General features: G+C 40.0%; 1 protein-coding gene across 1 annotated transcript in view; it reads right to left on the bottom strand.

The window, feature by feature from the left end:
* The window catches only part of PPEF2 (protein phosphatase with EF-hand domain 2), a 33711-nt gene extending 24034 nt beyond the window's left edge, over positions 1-9677 (bottom strand). The window contains exons 1-3 of the mRNA XM_047857327.1: positions 9436-9677; positions 4894-5031; positions 26-153 (exon numbers count right to left, since the gene is read on the bottom strand). Of these exons, the coding sequence (XP_047713283.1) occupies positions 26-153; positions 4894-4948 (183 nt within the window). The 5' untranslated portion in view covers positions 4949-5031; positions 9436-9677. The remainder of the gene's footprint in view (positions 1-25; positions 154-4893; positions 5032-9435) is intronic.
* Between the last annotated feature and the right edge of the window lie 12107 nt (positions 9678-21784).

Genomic DNA, 21784 nt, shown 5'->3' with positions numbered 1-21784 from the left:
GACTGGGGCCCACATCCCACCGCACCTTGACCTGGTCTTGCTGTCCCGCGTACTCTATAGACTGGAAGATGCGCCAGGTGCAGTGCCGCCTCATCTCCAGGCGCGCCATGTAGCGTCGGTACCATCTCTGGATCAGGGCTGCCGCCTTGAAGGCTGTGACACAGATGGAGAAGACAGCCTGTGAGCTGGGACTCCCTGGGCCAGGGCGGAGGTGAAGGGCACCGCTCCTGTTGTAATCTGGGGACAGGATGGTGGGGAAAGCACTACCCATTGCCCCTGGGAGGAAGGATTTGCCTCACCGCTGGCTGGGGTGCTCTCTTCCCCACTCCCTCCCCCCACCCCACCTTCATTCTCACCTAGTGGTTATACTAATATCACTGTAGGTTTATTGGAACTCCTACTGTCTGCTGAAAACTCTTATGTGTGAGAGGTGGAAAGGTTGGATTGCCAGGATCATCGAGAGATCTAAACTGGACAGGTTGCAAGCATGAGGCATACTTGAAGGGTGGGATAATACAGGGGTAGAGAGTGGGGAGGACATTTTGACATTCTAACAACAGACTGGATATCAAAAGATGTGGGTTCTAGGCCTGGAAATGCCCTGACCAGCTATGTGGCCTCAGGAGAATTACCTTCCTGGGACTCAATGTCCTCATCTGAAAAGGGAATGGGCTCTCTATGACTGGGGAAAACAAACAATGGGCAAACACACAAATTACTACATACAATGTCAGGTGGCAGTAAGTGCTTGCTGGGTTCTATGCTTGCGATCTCCATACTTGTGATAGCCCTGTGGGCCTTAAGTGTCCCCCTCACCCACTATCAAATCTGAAGGCCGCCTTTGGGCTTCTCTTTTTGCCAGGGCCCGTGCGAGGTGACCGTGTTCCACACGGTGGCATGAGTAGGTTTACTTCCTCCTAAGAGCTTTAGGACCCACGGTCAAGTCCTACTGCCAGAGAACAGCTGTTCACATAAATAACTAGATTCTTCTTAAGCTCCTGGGCCTGAATGTGCCACTGGTGATGAATGGAGTATTCATGGATAAAGCAGGATTAAAAAGGAAACCCTGCAGGTTAATTTAGGTCAACCTCGTGAACAGTAGACAGATTGATTTAATATATTTAGCTTGCATTAGAGAGCTAATAGAATTCTGGCCGATTTCCTTACAAGGAAGGTTGATGGTAGAGTGAGAAAAGAGAACCAGGGGGAAACTTAAGCAAAGCTGAATTTGATTTCCTCTGATAAAAAATGTCAAACTGTAGCTACTTCTCAAAGGCCCTTACCAAATGCAAAGGCTGAAGATCTACCGATTGAATTCTGTAAATCCATGCTCAGAACCGTGAATGAAATGTCTGGAGTAAGAGCTACAGACCCTCCAGGAACTAATGGGAAGCACAGATACATGGGCCTCGCTCACCCTAAACCTACAGCATTAGAATTTCTACAGGGATCTTCAGGTTTAACCAGCCCCACATGTGGTTCTTATATGCAGTGAAGTGTAAGCAATACTGAGGGGTATCGTGGCCACCAAGGTTCTGTGAAAATGTTGTTTGCTAACACGTTGCTTCAACATTTAAAGGCAAAGGCTGCCAACTAGACATACTTCTATCCTCAGTCTTGCTTGACTCCTTAGGGCAGGGAGGACACCCAATGGCTCTTTCTCACTCTTCTTTTCTCCCTCTCAGTCCTGGCAGGGATCTGGGTTAACTGAGATAGGGGCTGAGAGGTGCAGGATAGTCTAAGTCCCTCTGCCCTCTCCTTTCCAACAGCACAATACAACATGCTTGGGCTCCTCTTACTCCAGCTTTGTGTAGACTAGATCTGAGGGTACAAGACACCTACCTGTTAAAACCCCCTATTAACAACAAGGCAACTACATGAAGAGAGACAGAGGTCAAAGGTCACCAAGGCACCAGCGAGTGAATCAAAAGCTGACTTAGAAGTAGAACCTCCTTGGGGCACCTGGGTGACTTAGTCAGTTAAGCATCTGGATCTTGATCTCAGCTCAGGTCACCATCTCGTGGTTTGTGAGCTAGAGCCCTGCATCAGTCCCTGTGCTGAACGTGTGGAGCCTGCTTGGGATCCTCTCTCTCCCTCTTTCTATGCCCCTCCACTGCTCTCTCTCTCTCTCTCTCTCTCTCTTCCCAAATAAATATGTTGAGAAAGAAAGAAAGAAAGAAAGAAAGAAAGAAAGAAAGAAAGAAAGAAAGAAAGAAAGGAAGAAAGAAAGAAAGGGAAAGATAGAACCATTGGGTGTCTGGCTGGCTCAGTCAGTACAGCATGCACACTACAGCATGCAACTTTTGATCTTGGGGTTGTGAGTTCAAGCCCTACATTGGGTGTAGTGACTACTTTAAAAATAAAATTTTGAAAAAAATTCAAAAAGAAGTAGAGCCTCCAGCTCCAGCTGCCCACAGAATCATGGGCAAACCACCCAACTGGGCCCTCTGCAAATTCCTGACCCACAAAATTATGAGCAGATAAAATGATTGTCTCCAGCCACCAAGTTGTCCGATAGTTTGTTATGCTGCAACAGATAATTGGGACAGGAATCGTATAAATGCTTTACAAAGTTATAAAACAAATTTAAAACAAAATGAAAACAAAATGAAAAAAAATGAAAAAAAATGAAAAAAAAGAAAAAAATGAAAAAGATAAATACATAAAATCAAACAAAATGAACAACAAATCAATCTCCAAAGATTAAAAGCAAAAGTTAAACAAGTGAATCTAACCTTATATAAGTTAGAAATACAGAAAGGAGTTACTTCAAATGACTTAAGAATTCAGTAATTTGTATGTCCCTAGTGGATATATATCCAAAGGACAAAATGAACTACAAAGAAATCTTAAGAAATTTTCAGGGGCACCTGGGTGGATCAGTCATTTGAGCATCTGACTTCGGCTCAGCTCATGACCTCACGGTTCATGAGTTCCAGCCCAACACTGGGCCTGCTGCTGTCAGCACAAAGTGGAAGATCCTCTGTCTCCCTCCTCTCTGACCCACCCCTGCTCACACTCTCTCCCAAAAATAGATAAATATTAAAACAAAGAATTGTTAGTAATCACATTGTTTATAGTAGTATTGTTATTATTTGGAAACTATTATTTATACATGGTAGGATAAAGTAAATAATACTATTTTAATGCTGTTAGGGAAAAAAGATTAAAAAAAATTTTTTTAAATGTGTATTTTGAGAGAGAGAGGCGGGGGGTGGGGTGAGGAGGGGTGGGGTGAGGAGGGGCAGAGAAAGAGGGAGACACAGAACCTGAAGCAGGCTCCAGGCTCTGGACTCTCAGCACAGAGCACAATGCGGGGATCAAACTCAGAAACCATGAGATCATGACCTGAGCCGAAGTCGGACTTAGTCAGTCTTAACTGACTGAGCTACCCGGACACCCCATGGACAAAAGATTTTTAATAAAGAGCTATATATAAATATAACATCAAGGTTGTTAAGTAAAAATACTGTGTTCCTAAATATAAATTAGTCATGTTGGGGTTTTTTCTAAATAATACATATTTCTGTATCTGTTCATTGAAAAATTATAGAAAGATATAGGCCAACTGGAAGCAAGGGGACACCCCACACCCTAAAGAAGAAGTTACTCCAGGGCCAAAAATGTGCAAGATGAGCCTGGGACATATTGCCAAACTAGAAAGTAAGGAAGCCATGAGCTTACAGACATGCATCAGCCCATATAAACAAAGTGTTGTCATGATTTCCTTTGCTTTCCTCCTACGTCTTTGGCTGCCTGTCTTCAGTCTCCTTTGTTGACTTATCCTCTTCCACCTAGTGCTTAAGCCCTGGAGTCCTTCATGGCTCTGTCCTAAGCCCAGGTCTCTGATCCATCTTTACTCTCCCTCTAGGCTACTTCAGACACCCCCACGGCCTCAACCACCATGTAACACTCTGAATGTTTTCCAACGTTTATCTCTCCAGCCCAACCTCACCTCCAAAATCCAGATGTGAATACGCAACTGCCTACTCAGTCCTTCCACCTGCATATCTCACAGCCACCTCAACCCCAGCATAAACTCACCATCTTCTCTCTAGTCAAAGTTGCTTCTCCTCCACTATCTTTACGCCAGTAATTGGCATTATTGACTGCCCAGTTTTGCTGGCCGGAAAACTGGAAGTCATTTTTGATCCACCCTTCTCCCTCACTCCATACATCTACTCAGTTGGGTCCTGTCAGTTCCACCTCCTAACTATTGTTAGAATTCACCTTCTCTCCATCTCTGCTGCCAATAGCTCGGGACTAAGGCAGCAGCATCTCTTGCTTAGATGACTTTAGCAGCTTTCAGACTGTTCCTTCTTCTACTTTTACTCTCTCCCTTCTTTCTTCACAGAAGCCAGAGGTCTTTTAATACATAAATCTTAATATGAACTCCCTATTTTGAATTCATCAATGGTTCTTCATGCCCTTAAGATAAGATTTAAAATCCTATAGACCCTGAGTGATCTGGGCTTTGCCTACCTCGCCAGCCTCATGTTATGCTGTTCTCCATCTTGTTCACTTCAGACAATTCAGTTCCTCAAACATGCCTCACTTCTTTCTAGCTCATGATCTTTGTACATACTGAACCCTCTACCTGAAATGCTCTTTCATCTACTTTTTGCCCAACTTTACTTCAATCACTTGTACATGTATAATTTGGGATAAACCCTTGTGGACAACACTGATTCCTTCAGGTCAAATATAGTTCACCAACTCCTAAGATATTCAGCTGACATTCTGGTGATCTTGTCACAAGGAGGAGAAGCTGATTTTCAAGGGTTGCCTGAGGAGAAATAAAATGGTTTCCTTATTCTATTCTGAGAAACCCCTCCCCATGCAATGTAGATTTGGGGATACTCACAGCTAGTTTGGAAGATGGGAAACACATACCTTTCTCTGCATTCTGGAAAGCAAAATGATGTTGGGTTGAGGTACCACTTCCCATAGTGTATGTACAAGGTTTCTGCAGGACACAGACAGCAGGTCTGAGGGAGAGTCAATTGTTTGCTGACAAAAGGAAGAGGGAATCTGAAATAAGGGAATTCAGGCAGAGTATTAGTTCAGATAGACCAAGTCATCTATGGACCTCATCTCCCACATCATAAAAAATGTGGGACTATCATATGACAGCACCCTCCCCACCTCTGTGATGTCAGTGCATGAGATGTTCCCCCCTGCAAATTTCCTCCATGTGTCATCTCACATCTCTCCCATGTTCCCAGCCTTTCTACTAGCTTTTTCCTTTTCAATTTAGAAGCGTACTGAAGTCTCTTTTCTTATAGTCTCAAAGCACTTCACCACCACAACCACCACCACCGTCATTATCATCATCATCATTATCCTTTGACTCCTATATCCCTCTAGCTATAAGCCAGCCTCCCTTTTCTTCTCATTCAGATTTCTCTTAAGTAAACTACATATTTTCTGCCTAATCCCTCTTAAAACCACTTTTTACATCTTCTCTATTGATCAAAACCTTTCATGCTGGTGCCTCTAATTCCTTTGTCTTTTTAGTCCTTACCTTGCCCAAATAGCAAAGCCATGTGTCTCTACAAGTCCCACCTTGATCAAAATTCTACTCCTTGAGTTTCTACGATGCCAGATTCCCTCGCATTTGCTCCTTCCTCTCTGACTACTCTTCCTCCTTCTTGAGCTGACTTTCCACTGTCGATCCTTTAAATGTCAATTTTTATTTGTATTCTAGTCTCAAACGTCAGGTCTCCTCACTTGGAACATACTTCCTGGATGATTGAATGAATATTCACACATTCAACTATTACTTCCTACTGCTCAAATCTATATCTCCATCATGGATCATCCATATACATCAGCCCCATATACTCAGCTTCCTGCTAACCTTTCACTGGGGTGCCTCAGACTCCATGTACCACAAACAGAACTCATCTTCCCAAAAGCCTACTCCTCAAGCCTCATCTCTCTTCTCTACTTTCCTCAAACTGCTCTTTGACCACCATGACCTATGTGTTTTTGTTCTGACCTGGAATGTTCTTCCTCTCCCATCCCTCTTGGCTAACTTGGCTAACTTTACTCATTCCTTAAGGCTCACTTTGGGCATCACTTTAGGGAAGCCAGTTTGACAGTCCCCTCCTGTGAGTTCTTGAATAACCTAGTCACATGTCCATTACTGCAGTAAGATATTATACTTCCCTATTTTGTGTCTCTCTACCATTAAACTACCAGTTGCTTGAGAGCAAAGGCTGTGTGTGAGCAAATTCATCATTATATATCTAGAAATTAGCGTGGGCTTGGCATGTGGCAGAGATTCAATAAATATTAATTGAATAAATGTATTCATTTATTTTTACCATTTATTTATTTATTGACACATTCATTTTTACACAATAAAGATCAATCTTTTCCTAGCTCTTCTTCAGGAAGCAATCTGAGATGTACTGACTTAATGTTGAGAGTGGATTCCATTTTTTTTTTTTTTTACTGTTTATTTATTTCTGAGAGAGATAGAATGAGTGCGGGAGAGGCAGAGAGAGAGGGACATAGAGAATCCCACACAGGCTCTACACTACCAGCTCAGAGCCTGACACAGGGCTCAAACTCACAAACCATGAGATGATGGCCTGAGCCTAAGTCAGACACTTAACTGACTGAGCCACCCAAATGCCTATGGATTCCATTTCTATATTTTTCCCCCTAACCTCACATCTACCCTACTCTACTTCCTCTATTTTTAAAGGTTATCATCTTGGGGATTGTCAAAAAGTTGTTATCTTTTCCCTTGCAAATCAAAGAAAAGTCTCACCTTGCTTGTGTTGGTTAGCTTACTTTGACTAAATGATCAAAGACAAAAAGACTATGATCTCTTTTGTGTGTGTGTGCAAAATGATTCCCAGATGTAAGAGATAAAACCAGAACCTGAGTATGGGTCAAAGCGAATAGCCATCATGACCAAATCAACCCAACTTTCTCCAGATAACTTGCACAGTTTTAGAGCTAAAAGGGGTATCAGTAATGACTGAGTCCACCAGTGACTCACTTACAACTTGTTTTGATCATTGGTAACTTGCCTGTAGAGCCATGTTGTGTCCTAAAGTGTTTTGGTTTTGGAAGCATACAGGTGCAGGTGAGAATTTCAGATCAGCTTCTCACTAGACCTTGGTCACTTAACCTCTCATAGACTCAGTTTTCTCCTCTGTATATATGAGAGTAATAAATAATGTATTTAAAGTGTTCTCAGTATATGGTAGAATCTCAATACATGTTGACAGATTGGATCTATTTATTTTACAATATCAATAACCAAAAACATGTACCTGGCTCAGATTTAGGAAGCAGAAAAAGACATACTATCTCAATACAGCATTGTTATAAACTGCATGTGTCCCCCATAAATTCACAAATTGACTGTCTAACTCCCAGTGTGATGTTATTTGGAGGTGGAGCTTTTGGGAGGTTATTAGGTTTAGGTGAGGTCATGAGGGTGGTAACCACATGATGGGATTAGTGTCCTTATAAAAAAAAAAGAAAAAGAAAGATTAGATCTCTCTCTCTCTCTCTCTCTCTCTCTCTCTCTCTGTGTGTGTGTGTGTGTGTGTGTGTGTGTGTCATGTGAGCAAGGTGGTGGCCATCTGCAAGCCGAGAAGAGAGCACACAACACGAATCAAATCTGCTGGCATCTTGATCCTGGACCACTCAGCCTCCAGAACTGTGATAAATAAATGTATGTTGTTTAAGCCACTCACCTGTGGTATTTTGTTCCAGCACCCCTAGCTGACCAAGACAAGCAGAAACCAATAGGATGGATACTGATTATTTCTGGGTCAAAGATGGTTATTATTAAATTATTCCTCTTTTGCCCTTCAGGCACCTTGTTTCTTATGAGTTTATAAATCCAAAAATGGTGGCAGAATAAGACAACTTTGTCTATCACCTACTCTATAAAAAAAAGCCATTGAGAAAGAAGTATGATGTTGCCATGGTGTGAGAGAGGAATAACTATCAGGGACCAATAAACTATTTGAAATAACCTGCAGGGGTGAAAGAAATGAAGGCTCTCCTCAGGCAGCACATCCAGTTATAATTAATTCTGGTCATCAAGGACAAAAAGGATGTGCCTTCATATATCGTGGAAGGGGACAGGGAGCACCCAGATATCAGGACGGGACTCCGTGATCTCATCTGTTTCTTGTCTGTGAATTGATGGTAGTAACTCCATTACACGGTTATGACAAGGGGAAGATGAGGTTATATGTGAAGAGAACTTTGCAAATGTTTGTCATTGCCATTAAAAACCATAGATGAGGAACCTTTTTAAATGACACTCTCAGAATCTCTTAAAATATCTCTCTCCCCAAAATAATAAGCACCTTAAATATTTTATCAGCCCAGAATTAACAAAATACATCATGGGGCATTAAAAGGGGAATGGAATAGCATTCAGCCATGACAAAGAACACAGCAGATCAGTATGTAATGGCATGAAAATATCCCCAAGATACATCAATGCATGAAGAAAAGCAAATTGCAGAATAGTATGCCTAATATGATCTCATCTATATAAAAAAAGTATCAGTAAGGATACAATCAAATAGCATACACCAAATTGTTAATAGTGATTATCTCTGCAGAATGGGCTTGTGTGACAAACTTTCATTTTTAACTTTATTATAACTTTGATAATTAAAAATCAAGAAATCACATTTTTCAAAAAAATTTCCATATAAGAAAGAAATTAAAAAGTGGTTCTGACTAAATAGGTATTACCTATGGCTGTCTTAAGAGAGGAAACTGATATTATTTACAGACCTGTAAAGAGCATTCTAAAAGTAAGGAGTAGAAAGGAGAACTAAAATAATTCTCAAGGGAAAAAAGGAAAGCTTCGTAAAACCAAACATGAAAAATGAGCTTGATGTAGACTCAGACTGTTGAACTGACACATTTTGGTAATGACTAATTACTTTTCCTGCTGGTGATCCACCCCCCCTCCAGTGAGTCATCTTCTCAGGTAAATAGCACATGTACATCATATGGGTGAGACCCCTGTCCTTCTAGGATTTGCCTTAGTACCATCCATATTTGACACTATCATTTAAAAAAAAATGTTGTTAATTGTTTATCTTCCCCCAAATGAACCTCAAAATACACATAGCAAAGACCCTCCCTGGGTGAGTTGATAATAGGGGCTTTCTCTTACCTCCATCCTCAAACCAAACCTGTACTATTTCCTGTGTAAAAACGTACATTTGTTGCCCTCCCTTCTGTGCTTTAGGTGAGAAAGAAAGCTCTTACCTTCTTTGGTATTCTTTACTACAACACACAAGGAGGCAGAAACCTCTTTAACACACAGGTGTGACCCCCCCATCCTGTCTTCTGAGTTGGCTGAGGGATCCCTGGCTGATGTAGTTTCTTCCAGGCCTGTAAGTGTGATAAGTAAGGCCCACGCCCAGCCTGGCATACCTTGTCCCAGAAAGGCAGCGGTGACATCCACAGCCGTGGCCAAGCCTTCAGGGCTCCCCACCTCACATCAGTAGGCACCTCTTGACCTCCATCAGATCAGGCCTGTGAGGAGTATGTGAAGGGAGAGATGGCATAGTCAGGGTGACTCCCTCACACGTAGGCCCCACACCTGAAGACAGTCTTTCCTCTGCTCTCTCCCGCCCTGGCCCCACGTCTAAGCCTTCTTACTCCCCTGGATTAGGAGGCTGTGTTTCTCAAGCCGCATCTGCGTAGCCTGAGCTCCTTAACCCAGAAACAGAGTTCTGACAGCACAGGGCCTGGGGCTCAGAGCAGGTCTGGCACACGGGGGTCTCTGCTGTCCCACGGGAGTCCCACAGGAGACTAGGCACTCTTTCTCATGGCTGGCTTTCCTCTGTTCACAAAACATGATGGAAACACCTTGCCTTTTCCTGTTTACTTCTCCTACTCTTGCTGACTTTCCTTAGGATATAACATAAACTATTAATATACTGAAATATTAACCACTATTCCCAGGCAACTTACATTTTCAATTAATCTAAGATGCTTATGTGTATGCTGGTAGGTACTAACTATGCCATTGGAATCTGCAAAGAAATTTACATTTTGTTTATCTGCATCCAGTTCGTAGGTCAAGCTTGTTGTTATGCTATTCAAATCCTCTTTATCCTTACGGATTCTTCCCGATCTGCTCATCTTTGAAAAAAATGTTTCGAAGATTTCTGTGATAAGTACAGAGTTAGCATTTATCCTTGTATTTCTGAATCTTTGCATTATAGTTTTTGTAGCTCTGTAGTAAAATATATATTGAATCATATAAAATTGCCATTATATATTTATATAATTATAATACATGAAGGCGTATGGATGTTTTATTTTCTTGCTAGAGGGTGGTTTATCAAAATAAAATATCACTCTGCCAAAATCCATTTTGGCTTGAATTCTCTTTTGTCTGATACTGGTATTTTCACATTGACTCACTTTTGTTAGGGATTGACTGCTAACATTTTTTTCCCCCAAATTCGCTAAAAGTCAAAAGACTGATAAAATCCTAGGGGTGCCTGAGTGGCTTATTCAGTTAAGTGTCTGGCTCTTGATTTTGGCTCTGATCACGATCCCACAGTTCATAGGATGGAGCCCTGCACTGGGCTCTGTGCTGACAGCACGGAGCCTGCTTGGGATTCTCTCTCTCCCTCTCTGCCCCTCCCCCACTATCTCTTTCTCTCTCAAGATAAATAATTAAAAAAATAAAGGTAAAATTAAAAAACTTAAAAAAAGATTGATAAAATCCTGTATTATTGACAGTATGAGAAAAGGAGCCTCTCCATAGACTACTGATGGGAATGTAAATTCACTTTGTTGTAGTTAAGCTAGATTAAATTTTGTGATTTATTAAAGTATGCATTTAAATAATTTATTTTTAGCTGAAAATAGTACATTCTTTTAAAAATATTTTTTATCTGAATACCGTTGACGAACAATGTTAAATTAGTTTTAGGTGTACAACATGTGATTCAACTTCTCTATACATTATGTTGTGCTCACCACAAGTGCTGCTACCATCTGTCCCCATACAACACTATTACAATACCGTTGACTATATTCCCTATATTGTGCCTCCTCCTTTCATGACTCATTCATTCCATAACTAGAAACCTGCATCTCTTACTCCCTTTTACCCATTTTGCCCATCTTCCACACCTTTCCTCTCTGGCAACCCTCAGTTTGTTCTTAATATTTATAGTCTGATTCTGCTTTTTGTTTATTTGTTTTGTTTTTTATATATGATGGAAATCATATGGTATTTGTCTTTCTCAATATGACTTATTCCACTTAGTCCAATACCTTTGGTTCATCTATGTTGTTTCAAATGGCACAATCTCATTCTTTTTTTATGGCTCTGTAATATTCTGTCATATACACACACACACACACACACACACACACACACACACACTTATCTTCCTTGCCCATTCATCTATCCATAGACACTTAGGTTGCTCCCACATCTTGGTTATTGTCAATAATATTGCAGTAAATACAGGGGTAAATATATCTTTACAAATTAGTGTTTTCATTTTCTTTTGGGTAAATAGCCAACAGTGGAATTATTGGATTATATGGTATTTCTATTTTTTATTTTTTTAGGGACCTCCACAATGTTTTCCACCATGGCTGTACCAATTTACATTCCCAACAACAGGGTACAAGGGCTCCTTTTTCTCTACATTCTCACCAATGCTTGTTATTTCTTCTTTTTGATTTTAGACATTCTGATAGATGTGAGGTCATATCTCATTATGGTTTTGATTTGCAGGTCTCTGATTATTAGTGATGCTGAGAATCATTTCATGTGTCTGTTGCCCATCTGGATGTCCTTTTTGGAAAAATGTCTATTCAGGTCTTCTGCCCATTTTTTTTTAATGGGGGGGGGTGGGAAGGAGAGTAAATGCAAGTGGGGGATGGGGCAGAGGTAGAGAGAGAATCTCAAGTAGGGTCCACACCCATCATGGAGCTGGCCACAGGGCTCAATCCCACAATGGTGAGATCATGACCTGAGCCGAAATCAAGAGTCAGACGCTTAACTGAGCTACCTAGGTCCCCCAGGTCTTCTGCCCATTTTTTAATTGGATTGTTTTTTTGGTGTTGAGTTGTACAAGTTATTTTTATATTTTGGATGTTAACCCCTTATCAGATATATCATTTGAAAATATCTTCTCCTATTCAGTGAGTTGTTTTTTGTTTTGTTGATCGTTTCCTTTGCTGTGCAGATTTTTATTTTGATGTAGTCCCGATAATTTATTTTTGTTTTTGTTTCCCTTGCTTTGAGAGATAGATCTAGAGAAAAAAAGTTGCTATGGCCAATGTCAAAGCAGTTACTGCCAACGTTGTCTTCCAGGATCTTTATAGTTTCAGGTCTCACATTAAGGTCTTTAAATCCATTTCGAATTTATTTTTGTGTATGGTGTAAAAAAAGTGGGCCAGTTTCATTCTTTTGCATGTAGCTGTCCAGTTTTCCCAGCACCATTTATGGAAGAGAATGTCTTTTCCCTGCAAGTATATTCTTTTTTTTTTTTAAGTTTTACTTATTTATTTTGAGAGAGAAAGAGACAGTGTGAGCGAGGGAGGGGTAGAGAGAGAGGGAGAGAGAGAGAATTCCAAGCAGACTCTGCACTGTCAGCACAAAGCCTGACACGGCCCTTAAACCCATGAAACCGTGAGATCATGACCTGAGCCGAAACTGAGTCGGACACTTCTGAGTCACCCAGGCGCCCCACCCATTAGTATATTAGTATATTCTTACCTCCTTTGTCATAGATTAATTGGCCAAATAAGTGTGTATTTATTTCTGGGCTCTCTATTCTGTGCCATTGACCTATGTGTCTATTTTTGTGCCAGCACCATACTGTTTTGTTAACTGCAGGTTTGTAGTACATCTTGAAATCTGCAATTGTGATACCTCCAGCTTTGTTCTTTCTCAAGATCACTGTGGCTGTTTGGGGTCTTCTGTGATTCTATAAAAATTCTAGTATTATTTGTTCTAGTTCTGTGAAAAATGCTGTTTTCAATTCATTGACAAATGAATATGTAATGAAATGCTGTTTTCAATTCATTACAAATGTAATATGTAAACCCTTTGATCCAGAAATTCCACTTTTAAGTATTCTATAGAAATATACACCCACACACCTGTTGGGATGAGCACTGGGTGTTGTATGGAAACCAATTTGACAATAAATTTCATATTAAAACAAATACACCCACATAAAAAAGTATATAAGGACTTTCATTACCATATTGTTTATGATCATGAGAAACTGGAAACTTAAAAATCCATAAATTGAAGAATGGGTAAACAAGTTTTTGTATATTCTTACAGGGGAATCCTATGTAGTCATTTAAAAAAATATAGCTCACTATCCTCTGTCATGAAAAGATGTTCATATGTTTTGTTATGTGAACATGGCAAGTTGCTGAAATATATCATCTAACCTCATTTTGAAAAAAAAAATTTGTTTTGTGAATCATGTTTTCTAGTTTCTGGATTGACTTTGACATCTTGGGACCTTGCTGTCCCAAGCAAGGCAATGCCCTTCCCAGGGTCAGCTGATTCCGGCCTATGGCAAAGGACTGTGAACTAGCTTTTCATATGCAGTCCACCCATAACAGAGTCCACATCCCCCAACTATGGCCTTCAAGAGATTTTACACCCAGGAACACTATTCCCCTGCTCTCAATACCCAGAGCCACTACCCAGACAACTTAGGGTAGTTCCTATACCCTACAGCTGATGAAATTATTCAAAATGGCCAATCCTAGACCTGTCTAACCTGCTCACCCTGTGTCAACACACATTCCTTCCCTCAAAACCCACAAAAAGGCTCTTACTTACACAGTTTCTCCATTCTCTCTGCCTGTGACCAATCTTGGTATTCTTTCCTGTGGCCCTGTAGGCACCTGCTGTGTCCTCTTCTTCTTGGGAACTGTAAGTAACATACTATCTAGTAGCAAATCATCCCCTGATCTGTTAGCCTCACCAGACATGAATAAAATCTACATTTAAAAATATATATGCATTGGGGCGCCTGGGTGGCTCAATCAGTTAAGCGACCGAGTCTTGATTTCAGCCCAGGTCATGATCTCACAGTTCATGAGTTCGAGCCCTGCATCAGGCTCTGCACTCACAGTGCAGAGCCTAATTGGGGTTCTTTCTGTCCCTCTCTCTCTCTGCCTCTCCCCCGCTCATGCTCTCTCAAAAACAAATAAACATTAAAAAAATTAAAATTAAAACTATATATACATTGAGATTGCGATCAAGATGGCGGAGCAACATGGAAATCTTCAGCTTGTCTCGTCCCTAAAACGCAGCTAGATTAGCACCAAACCATTTTGCACACCTCAGAAATTGACCTGAGGATTAACACAACAATCTGCATAACTTGAGCCACAGAACTCAGAAGGTACATGATGTGGAGAGGTGGACAGGGAAAGAGAAAAACCGTGGAGGGTAGGGCGCTATTTCCGCAGAAAAAGGACAGAGAAAGGGGGAGAGTGCGCTCATCAAGAGAGTGCAGGGAAACACTCCCCCAAAAGTTTCTGGAGAGAAAGAGAAAGAGTGAAAACACTTTCAGGGAACTGAACAAGAAATCTGTTCCCCCAAAACACTAATGGGAAGAAAGGAGAGGGTTTCAATACCACCAGGATTCTATAAACAGTGGAGCACAGAGTCTGAAGTTCTGGAGCCCAGTGCCTGGCAGTGCTCTGATGAGAAAGGAGGGTGAATCCCCGGGAGCAGGCAGCAGGTTCTGATGGGTCCATGTGCCACACAGGGAGATACAGTTCCCCTGCTTGGAGTGCATTTGGTACAGGTCATATGGCCTCCCCACGGGCAAAAGTCCGAGTGGACCCCAGAGTGCAGCCACATTTGCTGGTATTAGGACAAAGACACCAGAGGGTGGTGAAACTTAGTGCTGGCTGTGTGTTGTGATTTGCCATAATCTCTGAATCTCTGCTGCTGTGCTATCACATGAACATTTTCTGGGGCAAGCCAGCACCAGGCCATTGCTCAGTGAGATCCTCCCCCAGAGTTGGTGTGGGTCCAAGCCACATTGGTCTCTGAAGTATGGGGATTTGAAACATAACCCCATCTGAGATGCAACTATGGAGGGAGGTGTTGCCTGGCAGGTGACAGCTTGCACCTGGACAAGACAGAGGCGGGGACTGGATGGAAGCCTGAGACAAATGAGGAGTGCTTGACTGCAGGTTGGTGACAGCACAAAGTTCCTGTGCCAGAGACTAGGGAGCTGGGTGAGGCCATTTCCACCTCTCATGTTCATGTGCGCTACACTGATCCACCCCAGTAAGCTAAGCAGAGCCCCCTAGTGGAGAATGGAGCCATTACACCAAGCCCCGCCCAACTGCGCCCTCCAAGCACATCCCCTATAAGACCAGCACAAGTCCCTCCACCTGCTTAGTGTACAGACTCGCGAGTGCTTCATAGTTTCAATTATGGGGGAAACTGGATATAACTTCATTTGGGTTTTATTGTTTGCTGGTTCATTTATTAGTTCATTTTTTTTTTGCTTCTCTTTTTGTTTAAATTGAAAAGATAAAGTTATTAATAGTAGAAAAAAATAAGGTCATATTTGTTCTATCTAAACTAACACTGAAATAATTCTGTTGCACTTTCACCATGTAACAGGATGCTAAATGAGATTTTTCCCATCTCACTTTTGGTTAGGTTCCTTAGACAACAGGTACCAACTACTCCTAAGGTCCAAGGTGGTGGTATGGTGAAAATATACATATTTGATTTTGTCCCAGGTTCCTGACACAGAGCTTCAAAAACCCTTGGATTTCCTAAGTCTCTGTTTGTCATGCAAGTCCCTTTGGACCATAGCAGAGTTTATACTAGCAAATTTACTCATGGGGGTGGGAGGGGGGCTGGGCAGTGCAGCTAGATAGCTTCACGACAGAAAGTCTGGCTGCCAGAGAAACCAAGCCCATGACTGGAAGTTAGAATTTTCAGTCCCACTCTCCACAACCTGTAGGGAGGAGAAGGGGACTAGAGATTAAGTTCAATGATGTGGCCAATGAGCTACTCCAGCATGCCTATGGAAAAAAAACAAAAAACAAAAACCTTAGATAATAACTCTCAACAGTGAGGCTTGGAGATCTTACCAGTTAATGAACATACTGATATGCTGGGTAAGTGACATGCCTGGAGAGGGCATGGAAGCTCTGGGCTCAGGACTCCTCCAGACTCTGCCATCCTAAGTATCAGTCCATTTGACTGTTCATTTGTATCCTAATAAAACTGTCACTGTAAATAAAATAAAATAAAGTAAAAAGTAAATTAAAATAAAAAAGTAATAAAAAATAAATACAAAAACAAATAAAATAAATTTAAAAATTATACATATATATGTATATATATACATATATATGTATGTAATTATACATCTATGTATAATTTTTAATTTATTTTTGTTTTATTATATATTTTATTATATTTTGTATAATATATTCATATATTATATATTAATGTTTATATTTATTATATATTTATAAATTTTATAAATATTTATATATTATATATTTATAAATAGTATAGATTTATATTTATATTATAATATTTATATATTATATTTTATATATTATATATAATTTTTATTATATATATAGAGAGAGAGTGAGGGAGAGAGAGAACAGAGAGGGAGATAGGGAGAGTTATCTCTAGGGAATGATACTGAGGAGAGTGCAATCTATAACTGGGGAAGACAGGTACAGGATTATACTATGTACTGTTTGATTAATTTTTATAGGAGGTATATGTTACTCGTATACTTAAAATATTTTCAAAATCAACTCTCTCCACCTCCTATGCAACCACTGCAGGCCAAGCCATGTCAATTTTCTAAAAACACTTTTTATTAAAATGTTTTTCAGCATTTTAAAAAATTTATTGTGATAAGAACATTTAATATGAGCTCAACCATCTTAACAAATTTTTAGGTGTAAAATACAGTATCATTAAGTTACCATAATATAGTATATAGGCACAATGGTGTACATTGGGTCTCTAGAACTTACTCAAATTGCAGAACTTCCCCCTAGCCTTGGCTTCTTTGAGTCTATTTTTTAAATCTATCTATCTATCTATCTATCTATCATCTAACATCTTTATTTTTTTAATTTAAATCTAAGCTAGTTAACATATAGTATAATAATGATTTCAGAAATAGAACTTAGTGATTCGTCACTTACGCATAACACCAAGTGCTCATCCCAACAAGTGTCTTCCTTAATGCCCATCACCCATTTAGCACATCACCCATCCAACACCCCGCCAGCAACCCTGTTTGTTCTCTGTATTTAAGTGTCTCTTATGGTTTGTCTCCCTCTCTATTTTTATATTATTTTTGCTTCCCTTCCCCTATGTTCATCTATTTTGTTTCTTAAATTCCACATGTGAGTGAAATCATGATATTTCTCTTTCTCTGAGTGACTTATTTAGCTTAGCATAATACTCTATTCCATCCATGTTGTTGCAAATGGCAAGATTTCATTCTTTTTGATTGCCAAGTAATATTCCATTGTATATATATACATCTTCTTTATCCATTCATCTGTCGATGGACATTTGGGCTCTTTCCATACCTTAGCTACTGTTAATAGTGCTGCTATAAACATTGGAGTTCATGTGCCCCTTTGAATCAGCATTTTTATATCCTTTGGATAAATACCCATTAGTGCAATTGCTGGGTTATAGGGTAGTTCTATTTTTAATTGTTTGAGGAACCTCCATATTGTTTACCAGATGGCTGCACCAGTTTGCATTCCCACAAGCAGTGCAAAAGTGTTCCTCTTTCTCTGCATCCACGCCAACATCTGTCATTGCCTGAGTTGTTAATGTTAGCCATTCTGATAGGTGTGAGGTGGTATCTCACTGTGGTTTTCATTTGTATTTCCCTGATGATGAGTGATGTTGAGCATCTTTTTATGTGTCTGTTAGCCATCTGGATGTCTTCTTTGGAAAAGTGTCTATTCATGTCTTTTGCCCATTTCTTCACTGGATTATTTGGGGATTTTTGGTGTTGAGTTTGCTAAGTTCTTTATAGATTTTGGATACTATCCCTTTATCTGATATATCATTTGTAAAATATCTTCTCCCGTTCTGTCATTGCCTTTCAGTTTTGTTGTTTCCTTTGAGGTGCAAAAGCTTTTTATCTTGATGAGGTTCCAATAGTTCATCTTTGCTTTTGTTTCCCTTGCCTCTGGAGACATGTCAAGTAAGAAGTTGCTGTGACTGAGGTCAAAGAGGTTGTTGCCTGTTTTCTACTCTAGGAGATTGTTAATTCTTTCAAGGAACCAGCTCCTGGTTTCATTGATCTGTTCTGTTTTGTTTGTTTGTTTGTTTGTTGTTTTAAATATCATTGATTTCTGCTCTAATCTTTATTATTTCCCTTCTGCTGGTTTTGGGCTTTATTTGATGTTATTTTTCCAGCTCTTTTAGGTGTAAGGTTAGGTTGTGTATTTAAGGCCTCTCTTCCTTCTTTAGGAAAGCTGGATTGCTATATACTTCCCTCTTATGAGTGCCTTGCTGCATCCCAGAGGTTTTGGGATGTCGTGTTTTCATTTTCATTGCCTTCCATGTAGTTTTTAATTTCCTCATTAATTTCTTGGTTAACCCAATCATTCTTTAGTAAGGTGTTCTTATCTCCAAGTATTCATGGTCTTTCCAAACTTTTTCTTGTGGTTGATTTTGAGTTTCATAGCATTGTGGTCTGAAAATATGCAAGGTATGATCTCAACCTTTTTGAACTTGTTGAGGGCTGATTTGTGACCCAGTATATGATCTATTCTGGAAAATGTTCCATGTGCACTCAAGAAGAATGTGTATTCTGCTGCTTTAGTATGAAATGTTCTGAATGTATCTGTTAAGTCCATCTGGTCCAGTGTGTCATTCAAAGCCACTGTTTCCTTGCTGATTTTATGCTTAGATATTCTGTCCATTGCTATTAGTGGGGTGTTGAAATCCCCCACTATTGTGGTATTATTATCAATGACTTTATGTTTGTGATTAGTTGATTTATATATTTGGGCATTTCCACGTTGGGGGCATAAATACTTACAATTGTTAGATCTTCTTGGAGGATAGACCCCCTTAATTATGATATAATGCCCTTCTTCATCATTTGTTACAGTCTTTATTTTAAAATCTAGTTTGTCTGATATAAATATGTCTGCTCCAGCTTTCTTTTGACAACCATTAACATGATAGATGGTTCTCTATTACCTTACTTTCAACCTGCAGGAGTGTTTAGGTCTAAAATGGGTCTCTTGTAAACAGTATATCCATTCTTATACACTATGTCTTTTGATTGGAGCATTTAGTCCATTGACATTTAGAGTGAGTAATGAAAGATATGAATTTATTGCCATTGTGTTGCCTATAGAGTTGGTGTTGTTCTCTGGCCCTTTCTAGTATTTCTTGCTTTTGGTCTTTTATTTTGTTTCATTTTCTCTCCACTCAAAGAGTCCCCCTTAAAATTTATTGCAGGGCTGGTTTAATGGTCACAAACTCCTTTAGTTTTTGTTTGTCTGGGAAACTCTTGATCTCTCCTTCTATTTTGCATGACAGCCTTGCCGGATAAAGAATTCTTGGCTGCATATTTTTCTCATTCAGCACATTGAATATATCCTGCCACTCCTTTCTGGCCTGCCAAGTTTCTGTGGATAGGCCTGCTGTGAACCTGATCTATCTTCCCTTACAGGTTAAGGACTTTTTTTTTTCCCTTGATGCTTTCATAATTCTTACCTTGTCTGTGTATTTTGTGAATTTGACTATGATATGCCTTGTTGATGGTCGGTTTTTGTTGAATCTAATGGGAGTTCTCTGTGCTTCTTGGAGTTTGATGTCTGTGTCCTTTCCCAGATTAGGGAAGTTTTCTACTGTAATTTGCTCACATAAACCTTCTGCCTCTTTTTCTCTATAAGTATATTTTAGATCTCTTATAGAGGGGTGCATGGGTGGTTCAGTCAGTTGAGCATCCAACTCTTGGTTTTGGCTCAGGTCATGATCTCATGGTTCAAGAGTTCGAGCCCTGCATCGGGCTCTGTGCAGACAGTGTGGAGCCTGCTTGGGACTCTCTCTCTTTCCTTCTCTCTCTCAAAATAAATAAATGAACTTAAGAAAGAAGGGTACCTTTGGGCACCTGAGTGGCTCAGTTGGTTAAGTGTCCAACTCCTGATTTCAGCTCAGGTCATGATCTCCCAGTTCATGAGTTTGAGCCCTGCTCCAGGCTCTGCACTGACAGGGGAAAGCCTGCTTGGGATTCTCTGTCTCCCTCTCTCTGCCCCTCCCCTGCTTATGTTGTCTCCTTCTCTGAAAAATAAATAAACTTAAATATATATATATATCTTATAGAGGAGGAAAAACGTTCTTTTCCTACCCTCTTAGGATCCCTGGGTCTGACAATTAAACTGAGAAAGACAAATTAACAGGAGATAACCATATAAATTTGTTCAATATAATTTCACATGACATGGGAGCTTTCATAAGGAAATGAAGACCCAAAGAGATGGATCTGTGCATTTTTATGGGAGGTTTGGTGAAGAGTAGGCAGACGTGGAAGAATATGATAATTCCTTCAAATTAAAATATCCACTATGCCAACATGCCATATTTTGGGGTAGTGTGTCCTGAAACTGTTCGACCTCAGATAAGTGGGATATACAATATTTGTCCTTCTGTGACTAGCTTATTTCACTTAGTGTAATGTCCTTAAGGTTGATCCATCTGTCACAGATGGCAGGATTTCCCTCTTTTTTGAAGGCTGAATAATATTCCATTGTATGTACATATCACATTTTCTTTATCCATTCATCTGTCCATGAACATTAAGGTTGTTTCCACATCTTGCAATCCATCTTAATTTCTTAACTGTTCTAATAAAATGTCAAGCTGATTTTCACCTTTCCATTATCAGCCTCCATCAATGCACTTTCCATAACTACACAGAATGAACTTAAAAAAAAAAAACCGCTCATCAACTCTTTGATTTCTAGATTCTTTGGAGGGATAAATATCCTGAAAAAACATTCCCACTACAAAACTAAAAATGATAAACAAGCATCTTTCTTAAATGCTGAATACTTAGGTGAGCTAGCAAGTAAGGAGGTAAAATCAGAGGGGATAAAGGGCATATCTAGAGAATGGGAAATAATGAGGAAAATTGCAGGGGGAAAGCAGGCACATTAGTCATGGTGGCCCTAAGGACAGTTTCTGGTCCCAGGAACTTAGAACCTCAGGTTCTTTGACAATTGCCTTGGAAGGTGGGGGATAAAGAACACGGACTTGGATACACACAAGGTACAGTTAGAGTATCAACCTGCACAGGGGCCAGGCTCTCCTGTGTGAATGTGTAACCACAGGCCTGTCTTCATACAATATAAATTGAGCCTTCAATTTATACTGAGTGTTCTAAGAAACCACATGTTGAGAAATTAGCACATCCTCTGTGGGTGGTGCACCATCAACCCTGGCCTTCAGTATTTCCAGAGGAACACAATCCAAAACTAGAGAACACCACAGAAACTTCCATGAGAGAGAGTCAGTGAAAACAAACAGGACTTGATGATGGAATTGAGAAGCAGAATATAAAATAAGTATGGATTAAGAAGTTTAAAAAAAAAAAGACCAAAGCAAAGAACAGATACTACCAGCCAACAAAGATCCTAGCAGGTGTAAAAAAGTAGCAAATAGCCCATCCAAAATACAAGTATTATCCTTAAGGGGCACCTGGCTAGCTCAGTCAGTAAAGCATGA

This window comes from Prionailurus viverrinus, chromosome B1, assembly GCF_022837055.1.
Source record: "Prionailurus viverrinus isolate Anna chromosome B1, UM_Priviv_1.0, whole genome shotgun sequence".
NCBI lineage: Eukaryota > Metazoa > Chordata > Mammalia > Carnivora > Felidae > Prionailurus > Prionailurus viverrinus.
This window is presented reverse-complemented; position numbering and strand designations above follow the sequence as displayed.